A 26,234-nucleotide genomic window follows, 5' to 3' on the forward strand; every position below is an offset into this window, starting at 1 on the left:
CTTTTATTTATCGTATTTATTCTTCTATCCCATGAACTGCACTTTCCCCTCTCCCTTCCCCCCCCCCAGGCACTTTTCCCTTTCTCCCTACCCTTGCCCTATCTCAATGACACCTGGCCTAGTAGGATCGTTGTCTGTCTTTCCACTGTTTCCCCTCCCTTGCCTCATCGTGCCTTGAAACACTTGTGTATAGGCGCGTTAAAAAATGCCATATCATATCATTTGAGAATGTATTGATCCGCTGCTAAGTTTTAAGAACCAAAAATCACTTTTTGAACGTCAGAACAAAAAATTGAATCAGTTAACACCTCTGGTTTGAAACGCCATTCGCTACCAAATCTTTGACCTATTGGGTGGTGTTTGTAGTTCAACTATTATCGGAGAATTTAATATCGTTCCACAAACTTTGTCAGATCAATGCTCTACTGAGCTGGCCCCTTCTGCCAATGCCAACAAAACAATCAAGATAGGAAGAAGCTTTATGTACAAATGAGTAAAAGGTCAAATATCTTTCTAATGAATGCATGTTTCTCCACACATCTTCCAATTCATTAAGTTCACACAGTTGTAATATCAAGCAAGCAGACCTACGCAGAGTGCAGAAGAGGAGCTACCAAGAGTCAAGTCTAATGCATTATTGTTACCTCCACCCCAAATTATTAGGGGATCATCAGGAGAATCGAGATTTAGTGCATAACTGTTTACAAATGTGATTTCACAACCATCAATATTCCCAGCAACCACCAGAGATCGTCCATCAGCATCTTTAAAACATTCATACAATTTAAATCCCAAAGACGAATGGCATCCCCACTTTTTCCCAAACCCAGCTTCAGCCTCTGCCGTCAAATGCGTTTCCTCTGTGGAGGAAACATTTAAAGAAGGCATTCCTCTTTGTGCCCCGTCATATATTCACTTTGCCCGGTTATATTCCATTTGCCACTCGCCAGGTTTAAACCACTGCCTCTATCCTTCCTAAAGCAAGATGGTACACTGCACTGCGCATGTCGCCGTTAGGACAGCGACTCACACACCACTAAAGAAAGCTCACCTCGACTATTCACGCTTCCAAAGTATATCCGTTTTGGCATAGCCAAGCATGTTTTCTGCTCTTGCCTTTTACTGAAAGGAGACTTTAGCTGGCGGATGTCTTACAAGGCGAGTGTGCAGCTTTAGGGAGAAAATTCACCTTGAAGAAATGATTACACAATGCTGCTTTTACAGATAACACTAACAAGCACTGGCAAGTGCAGCTGGCATCAAAAGACTGTAAAATGAGGGTTGGTCTCATTCAGCAATACAGTTTCAAGGCGTGACCTTGACAGGCTGAGACCACCCGCCCTTCCATTGAAACCCATGTATTCCTGCGAGTAGAAGGGGTTTAGGTCTACTTGCGCGGAAATATTTTACTTTTTCACATTTTACCGAATTTATTTGGGGGGTTTTTTGGTCAAAAATGCAGCGGGTGGGGGAGGCTGTGGAACCACCTGCAACCTCACCTATTTCCCCCCCCAACCCTAAATGACAAGCATTACTTACCGTAATAGCATTTCTGAGGATTCTATCTGCTTAGATTCACATGCTGTGCCTATAGTCGGATATCTAGTGGTAACTGCAGAGTATTGCATCTCCTCTTTCGAGGATCGAAAGGGGATGTCGACATGGACGTGCCTGTAACACTATCCCTAACGTGACGTGTAGTGTACCCAAAATCCCTCACGAGGTCCCTCCGATTGCATTTATTCTGCCTTGAGGGAGCCTTATGACTATTGTGTGTGAGTACAGAAAAGAGTAGTAAAATGTTTATGTTCCTTCCATCCGAGCGGGAAGGAAGGATGGGCACATGTGAATCTAAGCGGATACAATCATCAGAAATGCTATTACAGTAAGTAATGCAGGTCTTCTGATGCTTGTTAATCGGCTTAAAATCACATGCTCTGCATAGACTAGCAAGCAGTACCCAGAGTTGGAGGTGGGATGTGAGAAGGAACAGTAGTGAGTACTGCTTGTCCCACCTGAGAATCAGACCTAGAGTGTGTGTCTAGGCAATAATGTTTTGTAAAGGTGTGTACAGAACTCCAGGTTGCCGCTTTGCAAATGGACTCGAGAGGAACGTTCGCAATGAATGCTATGGAAGCCCCAGTGCTCAGAGTACAGTGTGCTCTAGGCTTGAAGGGCAGAGCTCTCTTGGCAACAGTGTAGCAGTGTGATTCAATTGACAATCCACCTTGAGATGGCGGATTTAGAGACAGGATCCCCTTCTCTATTAGCTGCCACTGAAACAAAAAACTGGTTCGTCTTTTAGTGGTTTAGTTCTTTCCAGGTACTACATGGCTGCCCTGCGCACATCCAGTGTGTGTAGGCTTCTTTCCGCCACGTAAGTGGGGTTCTGTAAGAAAGTTTGCAGTTCTATAGACTGGTTCACATGGAACTTAGAAAAAAATTTGGCCGAAAACTGAGGGCGAGTGCGCAGAACCACCTTATCTCTGAATTGTAACAAAAGGGTCTAGAATTGAAATGGCCTGTAGTTCACAGACTCGCCTTATTGAAGTGACTGCCACTAGGAAAGCGGTCTTGTAAGAAAGCGCTTTGAGACTTGCCTTATGCATAGGCTCAAAAGGAGACCCCAGAAGTCTGGTTAATACCACATTTAGGTCCCATCCGGGAGCCGGGTTAGAAATGGGGGGATGAATTCTCTTAACCCCTTCCATGAAAGCCTTAATAACTGGTATCTTCCACCACGACACCTTCTGTTTGGACGTAGTGTAGGCCGAGAGGGCAGCAAAGTGAACCTTCAAGGAATTAAAAACAAGGCCCGAGTCTAGTAAGTGAGTCAAGTACAACACAATATGAGTAGGTGAGCAGTCAATGGGATTGATGCTATTGGAATTGCACCACATGATGAAGCGTTTCCATTTATTAAAGTAGCAATGTCTGGTGATAGGCTTTCTAGCTTCTTTCAAAATATGTACATGCATCTCTAAGAAAGTTGGAGGTGCCCAAACTCTAGGACTTCAGGGGCCAGGCCGCCAAGTTCAGAGTTTGCGGGCATGGATGAAGTGTTTCCCCCTTGGCCTCAGAAAACATGTTGTATGGGCAAGGCAGTTTCATCGGAGGAGAGAGAGACACATCTCCATCAGATGGGAGAACCAGGGTTGGCGGGCCCACATCGGGGCCACCAATATCATGGTGACTGGTTCCTGGTGCATGTTGAGTAGGGGAGTGGGGGTGGGGGTGGGAGAGGGAGCGTAAACAAATCTCCTTGACCATGTTATCCAGAGACTGTTCCCCCTCGGATCAGTTTGGAGGGTACCTGGAGGTATTGGCATTGTGCATTCTCTAGAGTTGTGAGCAAGTCGATCTGTGGGAACCCCCATTCTGCAAAGATGTTGGAGACAATGTCTTCGTGTAGTCGCCATTCGTACTCTAAGGGCAGTGCAAAGTCTATGCGGAGCACGTCTGCTAGAAGACTGCGTTCCCCTGGAACGTGTTGAGACAACAGGAACATCTTGTGTTTGAGAGCCCATTTCCAAATGTTCTGGGACAATTTGGATAGCCTTGGAGAGCGAGTGGCCCCTTGCTTGTTCAGGTAGTAAACGGCCGTGGTGCTGTCCGTGAGGATCAGGACCGTCTTCCCCTGCAACTGTGTTTGAAAGGCCTTCAGTGCTTTGAACACTGCCAACAGCTCCAACAGGTTTATATGGTTAGACGATACTGCTGGGCACCAAACGCTGTGCGCCATCTGCTGAAGGTGAGCCCCCGACCGTGTGAGAGATGCGTCCGTCATGAGAGTGGCTTCTACTCCGGGGGTGGTGAAGGTTTTCCCCTTCAAGAGGTTTTCCCTCAACCACCACTGCCGAGAGAGAACCAGCGCTGCCTAGATAACCACTAGATTGTTCCATTGTCCGCCAACCTGACATCAATGGCTGTTGAGCCACTCTTGCATGGGACGCATGCGCAAACGTGTGTGAGGAACCAAGAAAATGCAGGACGCCATCATTCCTAACAGTCGCATGGCATTGCGTACCATCACCTCTCGACTGGCTACATACTGAGGAATCTGAAACAGCATGTTTTGGACCCTCTCGTTGGAGGGAAAGACGTGGCTGTCTTCCGTCCGAATTAGGCACCCCAGAAACTGCTCGACTTGGCTGGGGTCTAGGCTGGACTTCTTCTCATTTATGGAGAATCCTAGACCGAATAAGAGGTCTATCGTCTTTTCAGAATTCGACAGGCATGTTCCGTAGGAATCCCCCGTTATGAGCCAGTCGTCGAGGTAAGGATAAACTGGGATCGATTGCCTGTGCAGGTGTGCTGCTGCAACTGCTAGTACCTTTGTAAAACACCCTTGGGGCTGAGGCACTGCCAAAGGGAAGGACCTTGAATTGGTAGTGCTGGTCCTCTATCATGAACCTTAGATATTTACTGTGTGCCGGCAACATTGAAATATGAAAGTATGCATCTTTCATGTCCAATGTTGCCATGTAATCCCCCTGCGTCAGCAGGGGAATTACCTCTTGCAGCGTTGCCATACAAAACCTCTGAGATTTGACAAATGTGTTTGCTGGGCTCAAGTCTAGCACAGGGCGCATGGTGAGATCCTTTTTGGGTACAAGTACATACACAGAATAAATGCCCTTGTTTACCTGCAGAAGAGGGATGACTTCGATAGCGCCCTTTTCCTGCAGGATCTCAACCTCTTGCAGCAGGATCCTCAGGTGTTCTGGTGTTAGGCGTCTTGATCTCGGAGGTTTGAATCGAGGCGGTCGGCTGAACTCGATGCAGTAACTGCGAGCGACGGTCTCAAGAACCCACTGGTCTGTTGTAATCCCCTCCCATGCATGCAGGAATGATGTTATACGTCCCCCAACCGGGGAGGCATGGGAGGGGATCTGGAGGCTGGGGAGCTTCTGGGGGGTGGAATTACGACCCCTTCCTTTCCAACGGCGTTGTCCCCTAGGTGGATAAAGGGTATTGGAGGCAGACTCCTGTCCTGAGGACCAATTGTTCCCGGAACCATATTGGTTGTGAGGGGAGCGAGAGTAGGACTGCCCACGAAAGGAGCAGCGAGAACCTCCCCCTCTCGGTTGAAAGGGTCCGAGTGTCATGATGCCTACCCCCGGGCATCAGGACCAAGCCCATCAGCTCCGGGAGCAGGCATCCAGACACTTATTAAAACACCAACAGCTCAGGCTGGGGGCTGTTTGGGTTCAGTCCTGGCGCCTTAGAGACCAGGCTCATCACAGAAATCAGTCCTGGCGCCATAGGCGCCAGGCTCAGACTTTACTTACCTGATGCAGACCATGCTGCTAGTGAGTCCAAGCCAACTCTCCGGAACTCTCCCACGCCTTCAAACCAGTGAAGTAACTGGCATCAACACGCCCCTGCAATCCATGCAGGATGGAGAGCTCATCTTTCAAGAATATAAGGTGAGATTGCTGAGAGGGCACTTGAGGTGATTAGTTGGGAGGACTGTGGGGGGTGCCATCACTTTAATCCACGGGTGGCTAAATCCATCTCTCCACTTGCAGGAGGATACTTCTACGGGTCACGCAGACAAGATTAGGGACTATTTTATTACAGGGACTATTTTTTACTCGGGCGTGGTTCTAGGAAACTTCTTACCTGGAACTACTTTGGAGGCCATTTAAACCACGCCCGAACAACAGCACACGCTTCGCGTTATTCTGCATCCAGCAGCGTAACGCTCACCGTGCCTGCAGTCTGCATCCAGTCTTCTGCCACGCCCGCCTCGAATCTGGAGCTCCTAAAACAAAGAGGAAAGAAAAGGACAAGGTTAGAAAAACTATTTTCGAATTCCTCACCTGATTCCGGATCCATCTCGCCTCCGGACCTGGAAAGAACAATTTCTGTACGCGTCGCATCTCCAGCTGCAGCGCCGCGCCATACTCACCAGTCCTCGTAGCAGCGCGCCATACTCACCAGTCCTCGTAGCAGCGTTCGAGCCTCCATCATTTCTTCGCTGAACTCCGGCACCTGAGGGACAAAAGAAAACAACAAGGTGAGCCGAGAAAACCAACAAATATAACTCTCATCACCATAGACTTACCTGATTTACCATCGGAGGCATTATTCTATAACTCTCCACATCTTCATGTGCTGCACCTGCAAAGAGAGAGAAAACACGTGCAACATTTACCGGACAGTGTCGGGTAATACAGACTCTTACCTGAGCTCCACCAGCTGCTACGAGAGCATTTTCTCACGATCTCAGCTGCAAGACAAGGAAGGAAGGGGGGACAAGAGTGAAACATCGTACATATTGAACTCTATGAACTTGATACTAACTGGACCTTGCCAGGAACCTCAGAGTCAATACTCTCCGGAACTCTCCCACGCCTTCAAACCAGTGAAGTAACTGGCATCAACACACCCCTGCAATCCATGCAGGATGGAGAGCTCATCTTTCAAGAATATAAGGTGAGATTGCTGAGAGGGCACTTCGGAGGTGATTAGTTGGGAGGACTGTGGGGGGTGCCATCACTTTAATCCACGGGTGGTTAAATCCATCTCTCCACTTGCAGGAGGATACTTACGGGTCACGCAGACAAGATTAGGAGGGCCAGTCCAGTCAGTCATCTCTGCACTACGCATCACGTTGGTGGAGACCGCAGCCGTCCGGATCCGACCGACGCCCCTGTGGGAGCCAGGTGACCGTAACACTGAGTAATTCGGTTCAAAGTCTTGTGTTCCTTTTTTGCCATTTCCAGCGCCTCATCAACGGCCTTGCCCAACAGGTTGGAGTCCTCCACCGGCTTGTTGATCAGGGACGCCCGAGTCTCTGGTTTGAACCCAGAGTTCTTCAACCAGACGTGCCGCTTCAGCAGGGTAACCTGGGCTAAAGTCCTTCCCGCTGTCTCTGCAGCATCTAAAGTATTCTTGAGAATGTTATGGTTCACCTGCTCACCCTCAGATACAATTGTAAGGAAGGCAAGTATGCACCGGTTCAGGGACCTCCTGTATGCCCTCTTGCAGCAGGTTCCATTGAACATCCGACTAGCTGGCCAACAGTGTGGTGTTGTTGGCTATGCGGGTGGACTATGCTGCCATAGTAGCGATTCTCTTTCCCAGAGCGTACAATTTTTTTACATTCTTTGTCAGGCGGTACCTCGCGTGTGGACAAGGGGACACCTGCCGTCTTCCTTGTCGTTGTGACCACCAGGTAATCCAGGGTGGCATGCCCCCTAATATAAAGTGGGTCAGTAGGGGACGGGCGAAAACGTTTTTTTTCCACCCGTGGGTTAACAGCCCTGGTTTGTGAGGGCGTTAATAATGAAGGGGCAATGCGATACTCTTTCTGATGTTTGGCGTTACTGGGAGCTGTTTGGACTATGTAGGCGGTTGTGCAGTGGATTTCAACGCAACCGGGGCTTTATGCAGCATCAGCACTCTCTTCCGAGTAACGGTTCCTTGTCAAAAATGTCAGGGGAACTTCCCTCCTTGCAATCCCCTTCTGTTTCGCTGTCTTTCTCCGCTTATTAAACTGCCATCTTGGAACTGCCTTGTGTGCTTTGCCTCGCACAGAGTGTGCTCTCGTGCTTCGCTTTTTATCTGTGTGGGGAAGTGTAATGGAAGTCAGGTGTGCGTGATGGTCAGTAATTGTCTGACGATTGTATTGGGACACGTCAGGTATACAGCTCTGGTGTTAGTCTGTTTTGCCTTAGAGCGGGCTGTCAGTGAGAAAGTGTTCATGTTGTAAAAGGGTGGATGGGTGTGGGGTAGAGTGCCTAAATATCCTACTGGGTAGGATGGGATAAAGGTGTTACAAGGAAAGGTATACCACATCTCACCATCCGAGTCCCCACTCCTACTCCCCGAAGACTCCTCACCCAGAGGATCCTCCTGCACTGGTCCACCCCCAGGAACTGGATCCAAAAGCGATGGTCGTGTTCTGGCCACCTGGATGACAGATCCCCAGGGAATAGTAGGTGAGACACCACACCTTCTGATTTCTCACATTACACAGGCTCCTTTTCAAATAGACTTCACTTTGGTGGGTTTCTTTTCATCAACCTTTTTTCACGTCTGCATCCACACACGATCACTGACTCTTGGTGCAGCATCCGTCTATGAAAGTAAAATCCATCCACTAAGTTAATTGCATGTGTTGCTGTGGCACGTATGTGTTAGTTTTGCTTCCATAGACTGCTGGTGAACCCATAAATTGGTTTTGCGGTTTCATTAATGGAATGACACAAAGAGGGGTGTATAAACAATGTATCCAGAAAGCTTAACATTCAACCTCCTTGACGACTGATGGGTAAACAGTTATTACGTGGCTAGACTGGCTAAGTCAACTGGAGCCTGTTCTTATATGGCAATTCTGGTATGTATGAGCACAGCCAGAATGAACATATTTTTATACTGGCATACATTATGGGCACAGTCATCATGAAAAGGAGTTGGAAAATGCTATGTGCCCTATTGAGGAGTTGCATCCAATGGATTTTTTCATTCGTTACCCTACAAAATCAAATGTAAATTGTGTGGCTTTTGACCCAATTTTCCACATCGCGATGCTTATGCGCTTTCCTGGGAAAGATTTAAGTCCCTCCAATTAAAAAATGCACCTGACGCTGCTGGGCTTACCTTTAATAAAGATCCAACAAATCCCTCCCCGTGCCCACTCACCGCCTCTCGCACACACGTTTCATCCTGCAGTCCCCTCCTCCCCCGCAGCACACCCTCCCCACACCAGTCCATCTGTCAGCTACTAGCCTCTTTCCTTTTAACCGCGTTGCTCTGCCACCAAACCTTCAGTGTGGGACGCCAAGCACACATGGAGGACTTGTGTAGTCAATCCAACAAAATTGCACCTGAACGAATCTGGACACTGGGCCAGTATTGCACTCCTATGGGCTTGGAGGGTGGGCAGCGCATCACATTTAAAAAGGCATCTTGGGAAAATCATGCTCATCCCATAGGACGACTATCAGGCACATTGGACCCCTGGTCGGCACTGCATGCAACTCTAAAGCACAGGACAGTGGGCCATGCGTCTGCATGTAATCATCAAACGGGGACCTTGTTTTCACACTAGAAGGAACTAGGGATGGCAAACTCTCCCTCTAATAACCACTCAGAGGGTGAGTATTATGCTTTCATCACCTGTGAAACATTACACTGTTCCTTGTACATAGATGGAACCGAGAAAGTAGATATTGTTGATTGTACAGCTAACCCATTTCTCCTCTTGCACACAGCACCACCGCAACTTAGCAGAAGGCACAGTCTCACTCTGCACATCCTGCACTCACTTAACACAAACACTACAGAATGAAGCGATTTTTAACAACAAACATTTGAACTGTAGCTTCCCACATAACTCCATCTCGTTAAACACACGTCCATTTAGACATGCGTGACTAGCAGGGTCTTGGCCTCTCTTGAATAACTTTAATGGCTAAAATGCACACATGTATAATAGCACCTCCCAATTTCTCCCAAATTCTTGGAATGCGGTCCCTCCGAGGGCATTCACCTAGAAGCACGTTTGGACCATAATTATGGTGAAAAGCGCCATGACAAAATTAATGAATGAATGTTGGAGTGGGGGGGAGTACCAATGATCTCGAATGGCTCCAGGACACGACATGGTGAAACTAACATGAAGATACTTATTTCAACCTTTAACTGATCTGACACACTTCTGACCATGTGGCCAACTTGTGGATTGCTTACACCAAGTCGCAGAATATGGAGCTGGTACCTTTTCAACTGTGCCCTTTGGCCACAGGCTCTTCCTCACCACATATTCCTCCAGAGTCACGCCGGTGGCCATCTGTAGCCAGTGCTAAATTTGTAAAAAAAAATAAACGCCAGGGCCCAAATATTTTGCAGGACTCCTGAGACACTTCCGCTGGGCACCACTGCTGCCCCCAACCATAGCTGCTCCCCACATATTTGGGGTTACACTACAGCTCGCACCTGCTCATTGTGGTTGATAGGTGCACCGACTATCACAACCTCATAAGTAAAGTGAGTGAGACAATAATTGGCAGGGCGCAAAAATAAGTGCCAGGGCAAAGCCCTGGAAGACACCTCCATAAATTAAGCACTGTCTGTATCCATGTATGCCCTTCCCTACCTTTCAAATACATTGTGTTTTTTGTTTACCCTAAATTAGTTAGGATTCTGCCTTGGAATGCACTGCTTTTTGATGTATTTGCCCAGGCCATGATAAAAAGAAAAGTTTTAGAACCACTCACAGAAAATTGAATTCGGTACTTAAACACAAAACAGGTGACAGAGGAAAAGAGGTCTGTAGAACTTTTTAATACCAACAAAGCGAGTCAGCCAATGAGGAACCAGCATCAACCCAACCCACAGGGATACAGAATCAGAAGTACCTGAATCAGGACACAGACCCCACTAACCCAACCCTCAATCTTCTGCATACTTAAACCAAACAAAGCCACACAACCATGCACTTTACCACACCGCATCAACAACACAAACATCACCTACAGCACTCGAGGTCTCACGCGATCCGATACTAGCACCAAAGCCCAGCACTCGGTGTATACCGAGCTGAAGCTGCCAACAGCACATCACTTCTCCCACTCTCCTGCTTCCCTCCTCCCGACTAACCCTACCCGTCCTTCCTGTTTACAGATCCGCCAGAGCGCCTGGGGACCAATTACGTTGGTGACGGTGCGCTATATAAGTACCTTTAACATAAGATAACATACTACAAAAACGGCACTGCCACTTCGTGCAAGGAGAGAAGGGCAAATAAGGCAAAAGTTCTATTTGCAAAATAACCCATTTGGCATTCTAGCACACATCGGCATCTTTCATTTGGAATGAACGCATGCCCACCCAAAATATATCTGAAGCTTCAGTTTTCTGGGTCATTAGTTTAATGTCGGGGTGCTAAATGGAAAACCTGGTAGGGGTGAAGTGCATGTTTGTAAGGCTACAAACATAACTCTCCAACACTTAAGGATCCATTAGCATCAGTTGTAATCTCAATGAATCAGTTTCGCCTAAAAGATATATGTACATCAAATGTGTGCACGCTAGGCAAGGATCACCATAGCAACATGGAAATCACCAACTTGTTTTAGTTAGCCCCGTGAAATAAAAGCTCAATAAATAAACAATTAAATGATGGTTACCTGCGTTCAGTAGAGTAATTCCATTCAGGCATAACGTGGCAATTAAAGTTAATTCAGATACGCTTTAGATTACCAATGCGTTTTGTCTGTGTGGGTGTCCCACTAATTCCCCAGTCGAGAATGGTGCATACGGTTTCAAAGATGGACCTAGCAAAATATACTGAAGATATTGGGTAAAACTAAATAAAAAGGATAAGGGATTTGAACACAGCACGTTGCAATAAACTCCCACTAGTTTCGTTTTGCTTTGTGCGGTATGATCTGCAGCCTCCTCCCCGAATACATCAGAACGTAGCGTTACTTACCGACCTCCCGAAATATTTATACAGGTATGCTCCACCAAGTATCACACCAGCAAGCATGAAAGCCATCCCGAAGCACATGCACCAACACCATGCCCGTCTCTGTCCAATTGGCACTCCATCCAACGGCTCCTACAATTGACAAAGAAACACAAATGTTTAAATCACCTTAAAACATTGAGGCTATATAATAACTGGCAACTTGAGTGAACAGTCAAATAACAGGGAAATATAAGGGTAGCATAGCTCAGTGGCAACGGGCGCATCTTGGAAGCAAGACGACGCAGAGCAACACAGGCTCGAATCCCCAGGCGCTTAGAAACCTCTTAAACGACCGTCTCATCCAAGAATTCTTGTCGGATAAGAACCCCCCCCCCCCCCCCCGAGATTAAGCATTTGGAAACTGCAACTTCCAGTTCACGAGGGTGGGCTGGGGGTTCCGAATTTCAGGGCTTATCATTTGGCCTTTTTTCACATAATTTCATTCCCTTTCTAAGTGGAATTCCGGATCGTGGGCTTTGGCGGAGTCAAATGCCTTTGGTCCGCTTGGCATGGAGGCCTTGTTGACCACTAATACTAAAGTCCATGGCTGCAGATCATTAGTGACGATATCTTTATGCGCTGCTTGGTGTGGGTTGGTGGCGCTTCTGGGGGTGGATGCTTTCAGATGCTCACGGGCTTCTATTTGGCTGAATCCTAAGATTAGGGATGATACTAGAACCATTTTTTGGCCCGACTGGTTTCTTGCTGGCATTAGACAACTTGGTGATCTTGGTGTAGATGGTCGACGGATGACTGCGAGCGAATTGAGGGAGAGATGGGAATTCAGGAGTTTGACAGACTCATCATATAGACGTATGAAAAGGCTAATGGGTGATGTGGACTGGCATGATACCTTAGATTTGAATGTTTTCCTTGGGTGGTGGCTTAGCGAGTCGGGTGTTCAAGTTGGTCGTGTCAAATTTTCATCGTAATGATGCCCTGCGGAATATATGGAGTACGAGGATTGGTTCAATAATTACACCAGACTGTTGGCAAAACATTTGTAGGAACGTTTCGTTATGCTCTCTGAACTTAGGTGAAAGGAAGCGACAACTCAAAATTCTTAATCAGGTTTATTGGTGTCCGGAAAAACTGAAACTATGAGGGATGCTAGATTGTGATGACTGTTGGGGTTGTGTACATGCGGTTCGGTCCTTGGAACATATGTTGTGGAGTTGTGTGAGGGTTTCTGGTCTGCAGTTTGTGATGCTTGTATTCAAATTTCCGATGGGATTCCCAACTTGGATTTCAAGGCTATGGTGTTGGGTGATGGGTGATTATTCTGAGCTTGGTGATCTCAGCTCTTCCAACAGAAAATGTCTTTTTAGAGGTGCCATTGTGGCCAAACGTTTGATACTTCGGGGTTGGAAAAGCAGGATTCCTCCTTTATTTGAGGATTGGGTGGAGGAAATGCAAAAGCTGTCAAGGGTTGAAAAATTAATTTATAAACTGAAATGCAAATGGTCTTTTTATGAGAAAATATGGTGGAAATTTAATGATCTTTACTGAGGTTTTTTTTTTCTTTTTCTTCTCACGTGTATATATATTGTTCTGGATTTGTATAGTTTTCAGTTTCTGTTGTAAATACTTGTAAATGCCTGTAAATAAATAAAAAATACAAAAAAGAAACCTCTTAAACCAATTACAATCATAACAAGCATGCAAGAAAATGCTTGCTTCGTCATTTTTAACAATACTGACAAAAAGGTAGGACAAAGCTTTCAGGTTTGATTGCTTAGAGATCACAGTGTTTATAAAAAAAAAAAAAGCCCATGTCCTAAAGACCCTTCTACAATACATCCAGATTGTTAGCCAAGGTGCCTGTAATGTGTTTCCCCTCCTGGGGGCATGGTATCTCCCAGGCTCGTGCTCCTGTCTCGTGGCTGTGACCACGTGACTGGAGGGAAGAAAAAGAATGAGCGGCGACCCGCTCATTAGTCTTGAAAAGTGATGGAACCTGTTGTGGTGTGTCCGTTCAGCGTGGCACGCTACGCAGCAGCATGTGGCATACCATACAAGGCCACACAGAGACGGCGCCCCTGCTGGGCAACGCCGTCCCCCATGGTGAACTGCAGAAGCAGAGCCCCTGCAGGGCAACTCTGCCTCCCGAGATTGGGGCCCCTGCTGGGCAACCCTGGCCGTATCACGTGCTGGTCTGGGTGCCCCAGGTCATGAAGGTGTCTGTGTGGCCACGGACTGACAGGGTGCCCCCGATGTGATGTGTGGGTCTAGTTCTTTTGTCGGAGAGCGTCATGATGCCTCTGTAATAAAAGGGGCTCTGCTGGCACGCACACGGTAGAGCAGCAGAGCCCCAGGAAGCGGCAACTTGTGTCTGCGTGATCATTGAGTGAATGGTTTGCCGCGTGACCGCAGGCCAAGCCGGTGACTTTGCCTGGGTGCCCCCAGTGCAATCAACACCGGGGCTAGGGTGCCCCCGGCCTGGGTTTATCTGTCCCAGTGACCCGGTATCTTGCGCACTGCGAGGACGCAGTGTCCCATTGGGGTGACGGGTGCTCCCGACCAGAGCTGTGCCCGCCCCGGTGACCGGAGGCGGGCCACCAACCCCCTGTCCTAGCTGTTGACTGGGAACCCCCAGCGTTGTCTTCTATCCAGTGCTGCGTGATCGCAGCATGCTTTTGTAATCCGGGTGATCCCAGCAATCAAATGTCCTGCTCCGGTGCCCCGGGAGCAGGACATAACATTGGTGACGAGGGAGTGAGGGCCCCCGTGACCTGCAGTGTGTAGTGGTATATTGGCCACCATTAAGGAAGGAGGAGGAGGAGCCGGCCTGACGACAGGGTTGTCCGGCATTTACTTTGTTGTGCCCTGCTGGGGTCGGATTCGGTGAGGAGTGGCGATTTCGGCCACGGGTGTCTTTAGGCGGCGTCCGCGGCTGAGCAGAGGATCTGTCACCCCGCCCCCAAGGAAGAATGAATTCACCAAGCGGCACACGCTGCGCTATGGAAACCGGTGCGGTCAGCTGAGCTGCAGCACTGCCGCCCAGAGTAGGAGGAAGGAGGTGCTCGGTGCTCACTCCTCGAGCGAGGCAAAGGCAAACACTCCGGGGAGCCCATGCCCCTGTAAGCGCCACCATTAGCGAGGGTTCCGCCATGCTGCTGGGCCCCCCTAGACCAACCAGCGTCGTGGAGCCTGGCTAGCTACGCGGCGCGGCTGGCGGTGGCAATGCTCCCTGTCGGAACTGCTTGCAAGGAATGGGGAGGAACCCCATTAACATCCCGGGCTGTCAGGTGGTGAGTCGGGATCTACTCCGTGAACAGAGTTTTCAAAAGTTCAATTAAATGCCCCCATTTGTTTAACGAACAGCTCCAGGACAGTGGAGCGAGTGGGACAAAAGCATACAAGGGCCCTCTGAACGTCCCGGCCCACATCAACTGTGTGTTGGGAAGCACTTAGTGTCGGAGGTCAGCAAAGAGGCCCTGCAGTGTAATCCCGATCCTGCACTGCTGGACATGGAACGCTGATGTGCTCCGGAGCGTCATGGAAATCGAAATGCTTCAGACCAGTGCTCCACACCTGGCACAAAGAAGGAAGTGTGCAAAGCCCTCTGAAGACCTGAGTCCACCAGTGGTGAGTTTGAGTGACTCAAGGAAGCACCAAACATGGAGACAATGCCACTGCAGCCTCAGCAGTGCAGAAGGAAGCAATCTGGGTAGGCAAAGGGCCCTATGGCCCGTTTTGAAATTCCCTGGTCCAGTGGTGGTGAATGTAAAAAAAGGGGGGGGGTGGGAGAAAATAAGAAAAAAAAAATGGAAGAATGGAAAGGGAGGTTTGAAGCTCTTACGAGTGCTTGTGCGTCCTCCTAGGCCTGTGGCCCAGACACCCTGCCACCAGTGTTTCCCTGCCAGCTGCCCCTACGTGCAAGGAAGAGGAAGTGTAAGGAGTGGCCTGTCGTCCCATCACTAGTACCCTGCCACTGGTGACCCCCAATGGATCTGGACTAGGCCGAAATGGTTGGATTTGAATACCAGGAGATTAAATTTGAAGAGTAGATGTTCTTGAAAAGTCAGTAATATGTGTGCTTGAAGAGGGTGTGTGGATGGCAATGTCCAGTACTTTGCAAGGAGGGGTGAAAGACTAGTTTGGGGGTGGGTGTCACATAAGGAGACTGAAGCAGTGAGACCATCTACTAAGGATGAAAATTGAGATGAGGGTCTTGTAGAATGATAGGTCAGGTGGGGATGGATTTTCCAGATGCTCATGATTCTGGCACCCATAGCCTTAAAGGTTCTAGACGGCTGAAGTGGTGTGAACCCCCTTTTTTAAAAGGTAAACATCTACAGGTGATTGGACCAAAGCTCAGGTGAGTAGACCAACGCTAGCCTGCATTCGTGGTCCAATCCCTGCATTTGAAATAAATGGACTTTCCTTCTGACATCACACCCAAAGGATTTTCTCTAGTGGAGGGGACAGGAAGGCACGAGAGGCAAGATACAAGATGGTGGAAGCTTTCCTCCACTGAACAGAACCCTCCCGTATACTCTAACCCTGCCCCATTCCCTTCTCACTAGGAACAAAGGACTTTAGAAATGCAACACCCTTGTGTGAGGCTACTCCCTTTGAAATGGTGTGGTCCTTTGATGCCTGGGTCCAGGACAACTGCTTGTTGTGCGTGTCTCTGGCAGAGGGTGTTACCTGCCCTCAAAGATGATGCATGGCCATTCAGATTTCTGTCATGTCATTTAGCAGGCTCAGCCTGTCTGGCCTAAATACACATCACCTTCCACAGCAGAGCTTGGCTCACAGGAGCGGACATGAGCGAGATATCAAATTGGATGTGGCTGCAATGATCTTAAGTAGTGGGATACACATGCTTTAACTCAGGCACGGCTTATCTTCAGAGTTTACCCTGCCACCAGCTTTGGCTACTTATGATCATCGTTTTAGTACAGGGTGTGCATATCTTAAATGTAGCCTCTGCGCTGGAGAGGCTTGGCTGTCACTGCAGCTGTCAAATGGGCATCTGTGACCTCTGAACCTGCTCTGTGCCACTGGTTACAGAGGCGCTGCAAATCAGGATGCTGATGCAGCAGGTCACAGGTACACACTATGCTGTGGGCACAGAGTTTATGAAAGGGGAATTATATCAGCAGATCACCCTTTCAGAGGTGCATACCTGCATCATATTATTTAATACAAATAATTAAAGCCAGAGCTTTCACACCCTTGCCAGGAGACAATTAATCACAGTATGTGGATTCCAGATTTTTATTTGGGGGGGGGGGTATTTGCTTACATTTAGGGAGTAAAAGTGGCTGCTACAACTTTTTATCTGTAGGCCTGCATACAGCAAATTAAAACGTCTTAGCCATGGTGCAGGGAATGCAACAGGTACAACATAACCTGAACAAATGGGGGAGATGGAGAAACAAGAGCGACTTCTGCTGAGTGACAAGAATGGGGCAATATTAGCCACGGTGGCAAACTGACCCGGTCGAACACTCCGCTACCTGAGTTAAGGGCCCGAGCGAAGCAAGAGTCCCTAAATGTGGGCGTGGTGCTGCTACCGGCAGCAGTCGGCCTGCCGCCGAGGGTAATATCGCCATTAGCACCTGAATAGCTCCCTACGCGGGTGCTAATGGTGTTTTTATATATAATTGTTAAAAAGTGTACCTTGCTGCGTGGCACGGCACCACGTCATGGTTCCAGAGTCGGTTTTCAATGTTGATCTCTGACATCAAGATTGAGAATGGACTTTGAATCCCCAGCGGGGCGCAGAAAACGACAAGTTTCTTTTCTTTTTTATTGTTATATTGCACACCATTAGCAGCCGCGTAGGAAACTACCCGGGTGATAAGATGTGAAAGGGGGCCGGGAAGGGAAGGAGGATCGGGGAAGTGAAGGAGGATCAGGGAAGTGAAGGGGGAACCGGCTAGCAGCACCCAGGCTGCTCGGGAACGCAGGCTTGTACCAGACAATACATTGCGCATTCCGAGCATCCAGTGCTAATGAAAGACATGAAAATCCCAAGTAGAGTCAAAACAAGCAGAGACGAGCAATACTGGCCCATACCCGGAATAAGAATAAATGTGTGGTCCAAAGAGAGCAGCACAGAAGGTAGCCCTAGATGCCTTCCTGAAACCACCGGGGACACATGAGCAAAGCTATTTTAGAAGCATTGCATTTTTTTGTGGGTTCTTCTGCCCAACGTTGTCGTTCCTCCAAACATTTTACTGGCTTTCATGTTTTTTAAACTTTCTTTTTGTGACTATTAGGACTTTAAGTCCCCCCTGTGGCTGCAACTCTTTCTGATGTGCTGACCGTAGTAGCTCATGTCAACCAGGTCGGGGATGCTTTTTAAGTCCCTGATTTTGGTAACAGTGCGATTCTATCAGACAGTTTATTTGGGTGCAACCTGGTGGCAGCTGTAAATTTAGTTCTGGCTATGCCTGGGCTGTAGCCATTTGTACTGCTTTAGTAGCCCAATACACCTACATGGTAGCCATAGGGTACTAATGGGTATGAAATGATTATGTGTTATCACAAAATAACTCTGGTGCCCCCGTGAAGTTCCCTTGTGCCCCCCCATCCTTTTCGCACACAGGTGTTACCTGTTTTGCTTGATTATTCTACCCTGCTCCCCCTCCAGCCTACTTCTGCAGGAGTCTGTCCTGATGCATTCTGGTTTGACCATCACTGTCTTGTGGCCAATGCTGGACTTGACTTTTATGGAGTTCATGGTTTCATGGTGCGTCACCCTTTCTCACCTCTCATGCTTGACTTCCTTTGCATCATCTACTCATGGTGGCCCCCGATTCAAGCCGTTACCATATTCATCTTGTATCCTGTCTTGCAACATTATTTTTTACTACTCACTTCTGCAATTGCATTCGCTATCCCCTCTTGCTTCTCCACTCTTTTTGACTGCTTACTCCGTTCTCTCCTCTCCCTTGCTCCCTCTTCCTATCTCCTCCCCTTACTTTCTTCTATGCACTTACTCTATCAGAATTGTCCCTGGACCTAGTAGGATAGGTCTTCTCCTCTATTGCCTCGTAACCCTGCCACCATGTACCACACCGCCCTTCACCAAGCTGTTGCCTTGATACACTGCATTCACTCATCAAAGTTAATTGTTCACGCTTTCTTGAGCCTTTAATGTAATCAACTGTAAGGTTAGATGTCGTTGTGCAACATAGGTTTTCCATGTTTTTAGCTTCTGTTCAGAGTTCAAAAGTGTTCCTATGTTGCTTAATTGGATTCAAGTTTTAAGTCTCACTCCCGTTGTCTCATGGGTATAGCATTTTAGAGTTCCCTATTCAATGTGCGCGTTTGCTTCCATGGGAAGGTTCCCGGTAATGTGGTATTCAATAGGCATTGGTTATGTGTCAGGGTAAAAGTTTCATATAGTTTAGTATTCAATATGTGGACAGACACTTGCCCGCAGTTTTGTTGGGAGCTTCCCAATGCTTGCGTTTCCCTCCCACACTAACTAGCGGCCTGCTCCTGCCGGCTTCTGCTGCAGTCTCCGCTCCGCGTCTTGGGTGGGAAACGCCACCAGTGAATGCTCTGCTCGGCCTGCAGCAGCTTCACAGATGCAGACCGCGTCCTGTGTACTTTGTGTCTGTCTGTGTCCTAATTTGGGGTCCAGTCCCCAGCACGGCTGCTCCCACAAAGAGTGGATCCCGCGCTTCTGTTGGGCAGGAGCTAGTGCCTTCCTGCATCTCCCCCCCAGCGCTTTACAATTAGGCAAGACTTACGTTTGACTGTTTCTAAAGCACTATAGCACTGGGAAAGTCTTTCATGCAAATATAATCGCACCCAGACATGGGTGGCCACTAAATGAAGTTAGTTAGTATTTAAATAAGGTGCAAATAACTATTAGTTGAATGAATTTGTAAATGTAAAACGTATGCAGTTCTTAGCAAGGTAGGAGTCAAAAATACTACCTCCTCCCTTCCCGGAAGGAATGTGGTCTGCGCTAAAAATGGATCACAGAGCATGCAGTGTTGCGTCATCGAGGCTAGCTCTAGCAGAGCACATGAAGAGGCTGAGCAGCTGTTTCCTGGCCATCAAAAAACCCAGGCAGGCTGGGGCTCACGCACACAATGCAGAATTATGTGAAAACAAGGGTTTTAAGGGGAATTACTGGACCAGATAAAATAAGAGTATATTGAGTGTGGAGAGTATGGCGGGAAGGTTTTTTTATATAGAAATGTTCATAATGTAGCAACATGATGATAAACGGGAGCTCCAATGTATTCTTGCATAGACTAGCAGTATGCCAAGTAGTTTGCCGTAAACGGAAACCATACAGGAAGGAAGACTGCAGCACCCCTTGTAATAAAAGGACAGTTTTGGATGAGCCATGGCAGTATCCAGTGACCAAGTAAAGAGTATTTAAGCTGCCTGCCTGGCACCAGTCTACAGGAGACGGGAACGGAAGAGGGACAGATTGCCGTTCAAGGAGCAGAGTTCTTTGCCCCCCATCCTCATTTCTGTACAGATTAAAATGTGTTATCCTTGCAAGATAGACTCTTGGCCTTAATTCCCTAGAGGGGTGAACTTCTGGTGTGAGCGTGATTAGGGGTACCAGTATACTTAAGGGGTACCCCTGTAAGTTGGGCTACCTTTCACTTCTCCTTCACGGGTCTTCTTGCACGTTCTCTTCAGGCTTCTCTGCAGGCCTGTACGAGGGATTGTCCCTTCTGCCCCTCGCCTCATTTTATGTACCCGCAGCCTTGTAACAGGCTGCGGTTGTGCTTGGTTAATTGGCTCTGCCGGACCATAGTTAGGCAGACATGCCTGACCTTCTCAGTATTTGGGCTGCAGCTTTTCCAGCTCAGTGGTGAAAGTAGGTAATCTTCACTACTTTCAGTTGCCTCTTCGTCTCAGTACGGTTATGTGTGAAATAATAAGGGGAACTAACTTTTAACAGCCCATAAAAGGTTGGAGAGGGTTAAATTGACTGTCACTAGGGAAAGGGGGATACCATGTCTCGCCTAAGGGCATCCCACTCCCACTCCTCAAGGACGTTCCACTCACACAATACTCCCTTACTGCTCAATCTCCCCACCAGGGTCAGGATCCAAAAGCAATGGCTTTTCCCTGGCCACCTGCTTACAGGATCTAAGGGGAGAAGTGAGAATCCCCTCAGGTTTCTCACATTTGTAAATCTCAAAAATCATACCTGGCTTGAGCAGTGTTAAATATTTTTTCAAAAGAAGTTAGTTCCCTCAGTAGAGTTACTTTCCATTTCAGATCTAAAACAATCCCCTTAAGACGTATGAATTGGAAGACAGACTCCAATCTCACACCCAACTAACATTTCTTGCACTTCCACATAGCCCTTAAATTCTCCTCCTGGCAAAATATGTCAAACCCCTTCAAGTCCTAAGTCAAACCAGTTCTGGGTCGTCCGTGTCCCAAGTTGTCGCAGATCAAATGGTGGACCCCCAAAGAGAAATCCTGGGTAGGACTATGTAGACACGTTCTCGTTAGCTTCATAATTTCTCCAGAGATTCCATAAACCCCTAATAATGAGTGTTCCTGAATATTAGAAAGGGGGTCTCTTTCTTGGGGGTCTATGGTAGAACCCTAACTTTCTTGGGGTGCATTGAGCTACCGGTTTTCTTTAAAATAAAAAAAAAAAGGAGTAAAATGCGAATATTCACTGTCACTTGTGGGGTTGTTATAAAACCTCTACGCATAATCATATTTTCATGCTACTACACAGAATTTGGAATGGGACTCCCAAAATGCCTCCCACGCACCATTGTATGATCTTTGTATTCACTTTTCTGTGTGAAGAGAGCGAGACATAGCTAGCAAACTCCATGTGTAAATTGTACAAGACAATTCAGCCCGATTTATGCTTCCAGTGCTCCAGGTAAAGTTTTGAGGTGCAAGTTTTTTACTCCGTACTTTTATATTTTAAGAGTAAATGGTATTTCAAGGGAGTAAAAATGAGGTTTCTCCTTTGCAAGAGAGTAAAAAGTATGTGACATCCACTAGAAAGATGGCTGCCTGACACCTCTAGTGTGCCTATTCTTTGTGTTGGCACTCCTCCCAGGCTGCTGAATCGCCTCATTGGCTGGCCAGTATTTTTCACTGTCCAATCCTCAAGCCAGCAGGCGTAAACCGGCCTACAGCACCAAGGCCTGCACTAAGGCCATTACCCTGTCCCAGCCTGTCCACGCCTTCCCAGCCATCGGCCGGACACGCTGCACGACGGACCCCTCAAGAACTTTTCACAAGGTACTTTTCCAATTACAAGCCACCAAGACAATGTGCCTAACGGGGCCTTTTAACTGTGGCTACTATACCACCAACTAGTGTCTGGCATACCCAGCTTCCCTGAACACATACCTTCCCGAGCCCAAGGACCTCGCCGCCGGCGAGCGCACAGCCCTTATTGCATATAACTCTTACTCTCTTCCCTTCAAGCACCTCTCTCAGCCCTGAACACCTGTATGATATTACCTTGCGTTAGTTTTACACCCCCGCCTGCCTCCTCTCCCACCTTGACGCTTGTAACCCCTGAATACCCAACCATGCATTATATGCCATGTAATCATATCTGTAACATGTGCATGGCATCAAGCACTTGCCCCCACTTTTACAATGTGTACTACTGAAAGCTCTCTGCATACCTAACCGCTGTCACCTGTGTACACCCATATAGACTAGCACCACTCTCAAGTATAACATTACAACACCTACACTGCTACTATCATGCTGATACTGTTACTGTCATTATCTGCAAACTATTTCTACGCCATTTCTTTTTTGCCATATCTGCTACAATTGCATCCAGCTGTCAGCACATAGCATCCCAACCTTATCGTGGTAACTGAATCTAGACACAGCACGAAAGTGATCACTGCCCGCTCCACTAAAACTGCAACTTGCTGATAGCATAAAAAACTTCTGCCTACGAAGTCGCCTGAAACTCACCCGTACTATGGAAACTGAACAGGACTGCCTTTGAATCCAATCCCCCTCGGACAAACTAACTGTCCACTGTGACCAACTAACCGGCCCAACATGAGCAAAAATCAAAAGACCCAGAACCTCCTACTTACATTTGGTCTCCTCACCATCATGGCTTTTGCTACTACTAGAACAAGCCCTCCCCAAGAACAGAAACATGAGACTTAGGTCTAGACTGCCCTGCAATTATGAACCAAAAAGAAACAACACCAACAGCTCTACTAGACACACCACCATTACCCAACCTAATGACCCTCTGCCCATGAGAACACAGGCAACTAAAGCTAAATACCCTAAACTCTGCCTACGTTCGTACTTCTATAAAGAATCACATGAACCAGAATACCCCTTTAACTAAACGTCCACCTTTATCTAAACCCAATAGCACCCTGACACTAACTGGGTCACTCATCAATGCCAGATCAATGATGGCCCACGACACCGAAATTGCGGACATTCTAAACAATGAGAACCTGGACATGCTGGCCATAATGGAGACTTGGCTCCATGAGGCAGCAGGACCAACCCTTATGTTAGCCATACCTGACAACCACCAGATACTCAGAGCAGACAGGCCCCAATGCCAGAGGTGGCGGCCTAGCCATAATATCCAAAACCACCCTTCCCATTAGACTGGCTACCTCACCACCTTGCTCATCATGCAAAATACTCACAGCCAAACTGCTGCTTTCCAATAACCGCACATTAACTATCCACCTGATATACAGGCCCCCTGGACCACTAGGTACCTTCGAAGATGACCCAACAAGCCTCATTGCCAACAGTACGAAAGACCACTCACAAACACTATTGCTGGGAGACTTTAATCTTGGCTTCAATGATATAGATAACAAACACGCCCAATCAATAGCAGCCCTGCTAAATGATCACGGACTCACTCAAAAAGTCCTCTCTCCCACCAACATTAAAGGTAGGACCCTCGACTGGGTAGCCGATCTAAACTGCAATATCGCCATTACGGATATCGTACCGCAACTGTGGACAGATCACTACTTAATAACATTCTCTGCCACATTAGATCTCCTCAGCCCCAAAACCATCTGCATGGCACCCCGCTCCCCATCAGAAGTAATAAGGACATTTCTGCGGAGAAACTTATCCCCCTCCTCCTTCCCTCTATTAACGAGCTGGAAAGCAATACCGACCCAGACACACTAGTAAATACCTTAAACAAACGTCATGACCAAGGCACTGGATACTATCGCACCTGTTAAACTGCGCAAAGGCAGGCAGGAAGCGCATTTGAATGCATGGTTTACTCCCCATCTCAAAGCTTTAAGATTACAAAAAGAAAGCTCCAATCCATCTGGCGCAGCTCCCCCACCGACGCCAATAAAAACAATCTTACTGAACTATCCAAACTCTATAAAAAAGAAATAACTAATACTAAAAAGAATATTTTCAATGACAGAATTTCAAAAGCCAAATCCAACACTAAGGAACTCTTTTCTATCCTTCTCGAAATGGAATCCCCAATCCAACCGATAGACAATGTCCCCAAGGACAAAGTATGGTGCACCAACATACAAAATGCTCTATCGAATAAAATCTCTCTCCAACTCAAAATAGCTAACAAAAAGGCCACACTGCCCATCTCTGACCAACAAATACCTCAACTCACTGAGACCAGAGCAACTCCATCCTTCAGTTTCAAGACTATCTCCATAATTGACAAAGAAAAAGTCATACTCTCCCTCAAACTGCTCAGCGCAAATAAAGGATGCAGCTAGGGAGCTAGCCCCCTTTATCTCAAAGCTCATAAACTCCTCCTTTAAATCAAACACTGTACCTACCAATCTGAAAGAATCCTGGGTCCTCCCCCTACTTAAAAAACAAACCCTTGATCCCACCATCCCAACTACAGAACCATCACTACCGTCCCCTTCCTCCTTAAAATCCTTGACAGTTGCCTACCTGAAAATTCAGGACTATCTGGAAGCCAACCACCTGTTAGGCTCATGGCAATCTGGCTTCCGCCCCCTCCATGGCACTGAAACAGCTTAGACCTCAAGACACAAATCGAGGAGCTGAAGGATAACGGAAAAACAGCTTTGCTACTTCTACCGGACTTGTCGTCAGACCTTCGGTCTGGTGGATCATGCAGTCTTATGCAAACACCTCAGGCTTGCCGCCAACTTCACTGGGGAGGCCTTAGCCTGGGTCCAATCCTTTCTAGCTAACTGCACCATGAGAGTCTTCTCCACCTCAGCTGCCGCTGACCCCATCAAAATAACCTGCGGTGTCCCACAGGGATCCTGTGTCTCACCCACCATGTACAACATTTTCACCACACCGCTGTTCGACAAGTTGGATAGACTGGGCGTCACCTACACTAACTATGCAGATGACACCCAGATCCTCATTCCCCTTTCGGGGAACTTTGAAACGGACTCGGCCTTGGTGAAGAAGATATACATCCTCATTCAGGCATGGATGCCGTCACACGGCCTCTGCCTAAATGACAATAAAACTGAGATACTGATCCTAGGTTCTGAAGCTAACATTAAGAAACTAAGCCCAAACTATGCATCCTTCAACATTGATAACATCTTCAAGGTGATGCCTGTGGTTAAAACACTAGGATTCTATCTGGATTCCTCTCTCACCCTCAAGAAGCAAGTCAACTCCCTTGCCTCCACAACAGCCTATACCTGCAAACTAATCCGATCCTCTAGACCGTTTCTATCTAGTGCTAGCTGTATTGCCGTCGCCAACGCTCTCATAATGTCTAGATTAGATTATTGTAATGCCCTGTATTCCAGGAACCAACAAACACATCATAGACAAAATTCAAAGGCTGCAAAACAACGTCTTGAGAGCAGCGTTGAATATCCCCAACAGAGAGCACAGAGAGCACATTACTAAATTCAGGAAAGAGGCACACTGGCTAAAAATAAAGGATAGAATCTTCCTTAAAACAGTTTCTCTCACCTCCAAATGCCTGAACAATCTAGCACCTCCCTACCTCTCGGAAAAAAAAGAAAAAAAAAACACACTAGGAGAACAGCCACCCACCCCACAAGATCTGCCAATGCATCCATGCGTGAGATTCCCAGATTCAAACGCTCTACTGCTGGAGGAACCAGCTTCCCAGTTAAAGCTGCGCAATCGTGGTATATGCTTCGACCTGACCTCAGACTTGAACAACCATTCCCCAAATTTAGAAACAAGGTACTCAAATGGCTGCACACTAATGATTCATAACCAGACAAACCTCTGCATTGACTTGCACTGTATTGTATGAAGGAACGCATATGTACGTGTTCCTTAACACACAAATGATATGCTCTGTAGTGCATGTATGTATTTATCTGTTTGCATATGCCTGTGATGTGCACTATAAGACTATTTGCACTATAAGCTATAAGACTACTTGTACTGCTGCGCCCGGCTACCTAAGGGTTTGGTGCGCTTTATCAAATAAAGAAACAAAATAGACATGTGCACAAAGTTAAAATAGTAGGGTAATCATGAGTCAGAGGTTCGCATTGTTACAGAAGGAACAAGTTACTTACCTGTAACTGTTGTTCTCCAGCGTGGGTCTGGCATGGATTCACATGCTCATGAATATTCCCCGTCGGCAGGCTGGGAATCCTCGGTAAAGAAAAAAAATCAGTATCAGTTTCGTTTCTGATCTGTCTTTCTTAGTAGTAACCAATCACTGATCTCTGGGTCATACTGCCCCCAGCCAATGACTGCCCTCTCCCTAAACCCCACCCCTGGCAGCCATCCTCAGATTTGGTAGCACGCCAAGTGGCAGTACGACCAAGTGAAGAGCCGC

At 47.4% G+C, this 26,234-nt stretch overlaps 1 protein-coding gene across 1 annotated transcript in view; it reads right to left on the reverse strand.

The window, feature by feature from the left end:
• ITM2B (integral membrane protein 2B) overlaps positions 1 to 26,234 on the reverse strand; it is a 250,086-nt gene that overhangs the window by 145,630 nt on the left and 78,222 nt on the right. The window contains exon 2 of the mRNA XM_069639390.1: positions 11,447 to 11,575. Within this exon, the coding sequence (XP_069495491.1) occupies positions 11,447 to 11,575 (129 nt within the window). The remainder of the gene's footprint in view (positions 1 to 11,446; positions 11,576 to 26,234) is intronic.

Source organism: Ambystoma mexicanum, chromosome 7q (genome assembly GCF_040938575.1).
Source record: "Ambystoma mexicanum isolate Mex_15411 chromosome 7q, UKY_AmexF1_1, whole genome shotgun sequence".
NCBI lineage: Eukaryota > Metazoa > Chordata > Amphibia > Caudata > Ambystomatidae > Ambystoma > Ambystoma mexicanum.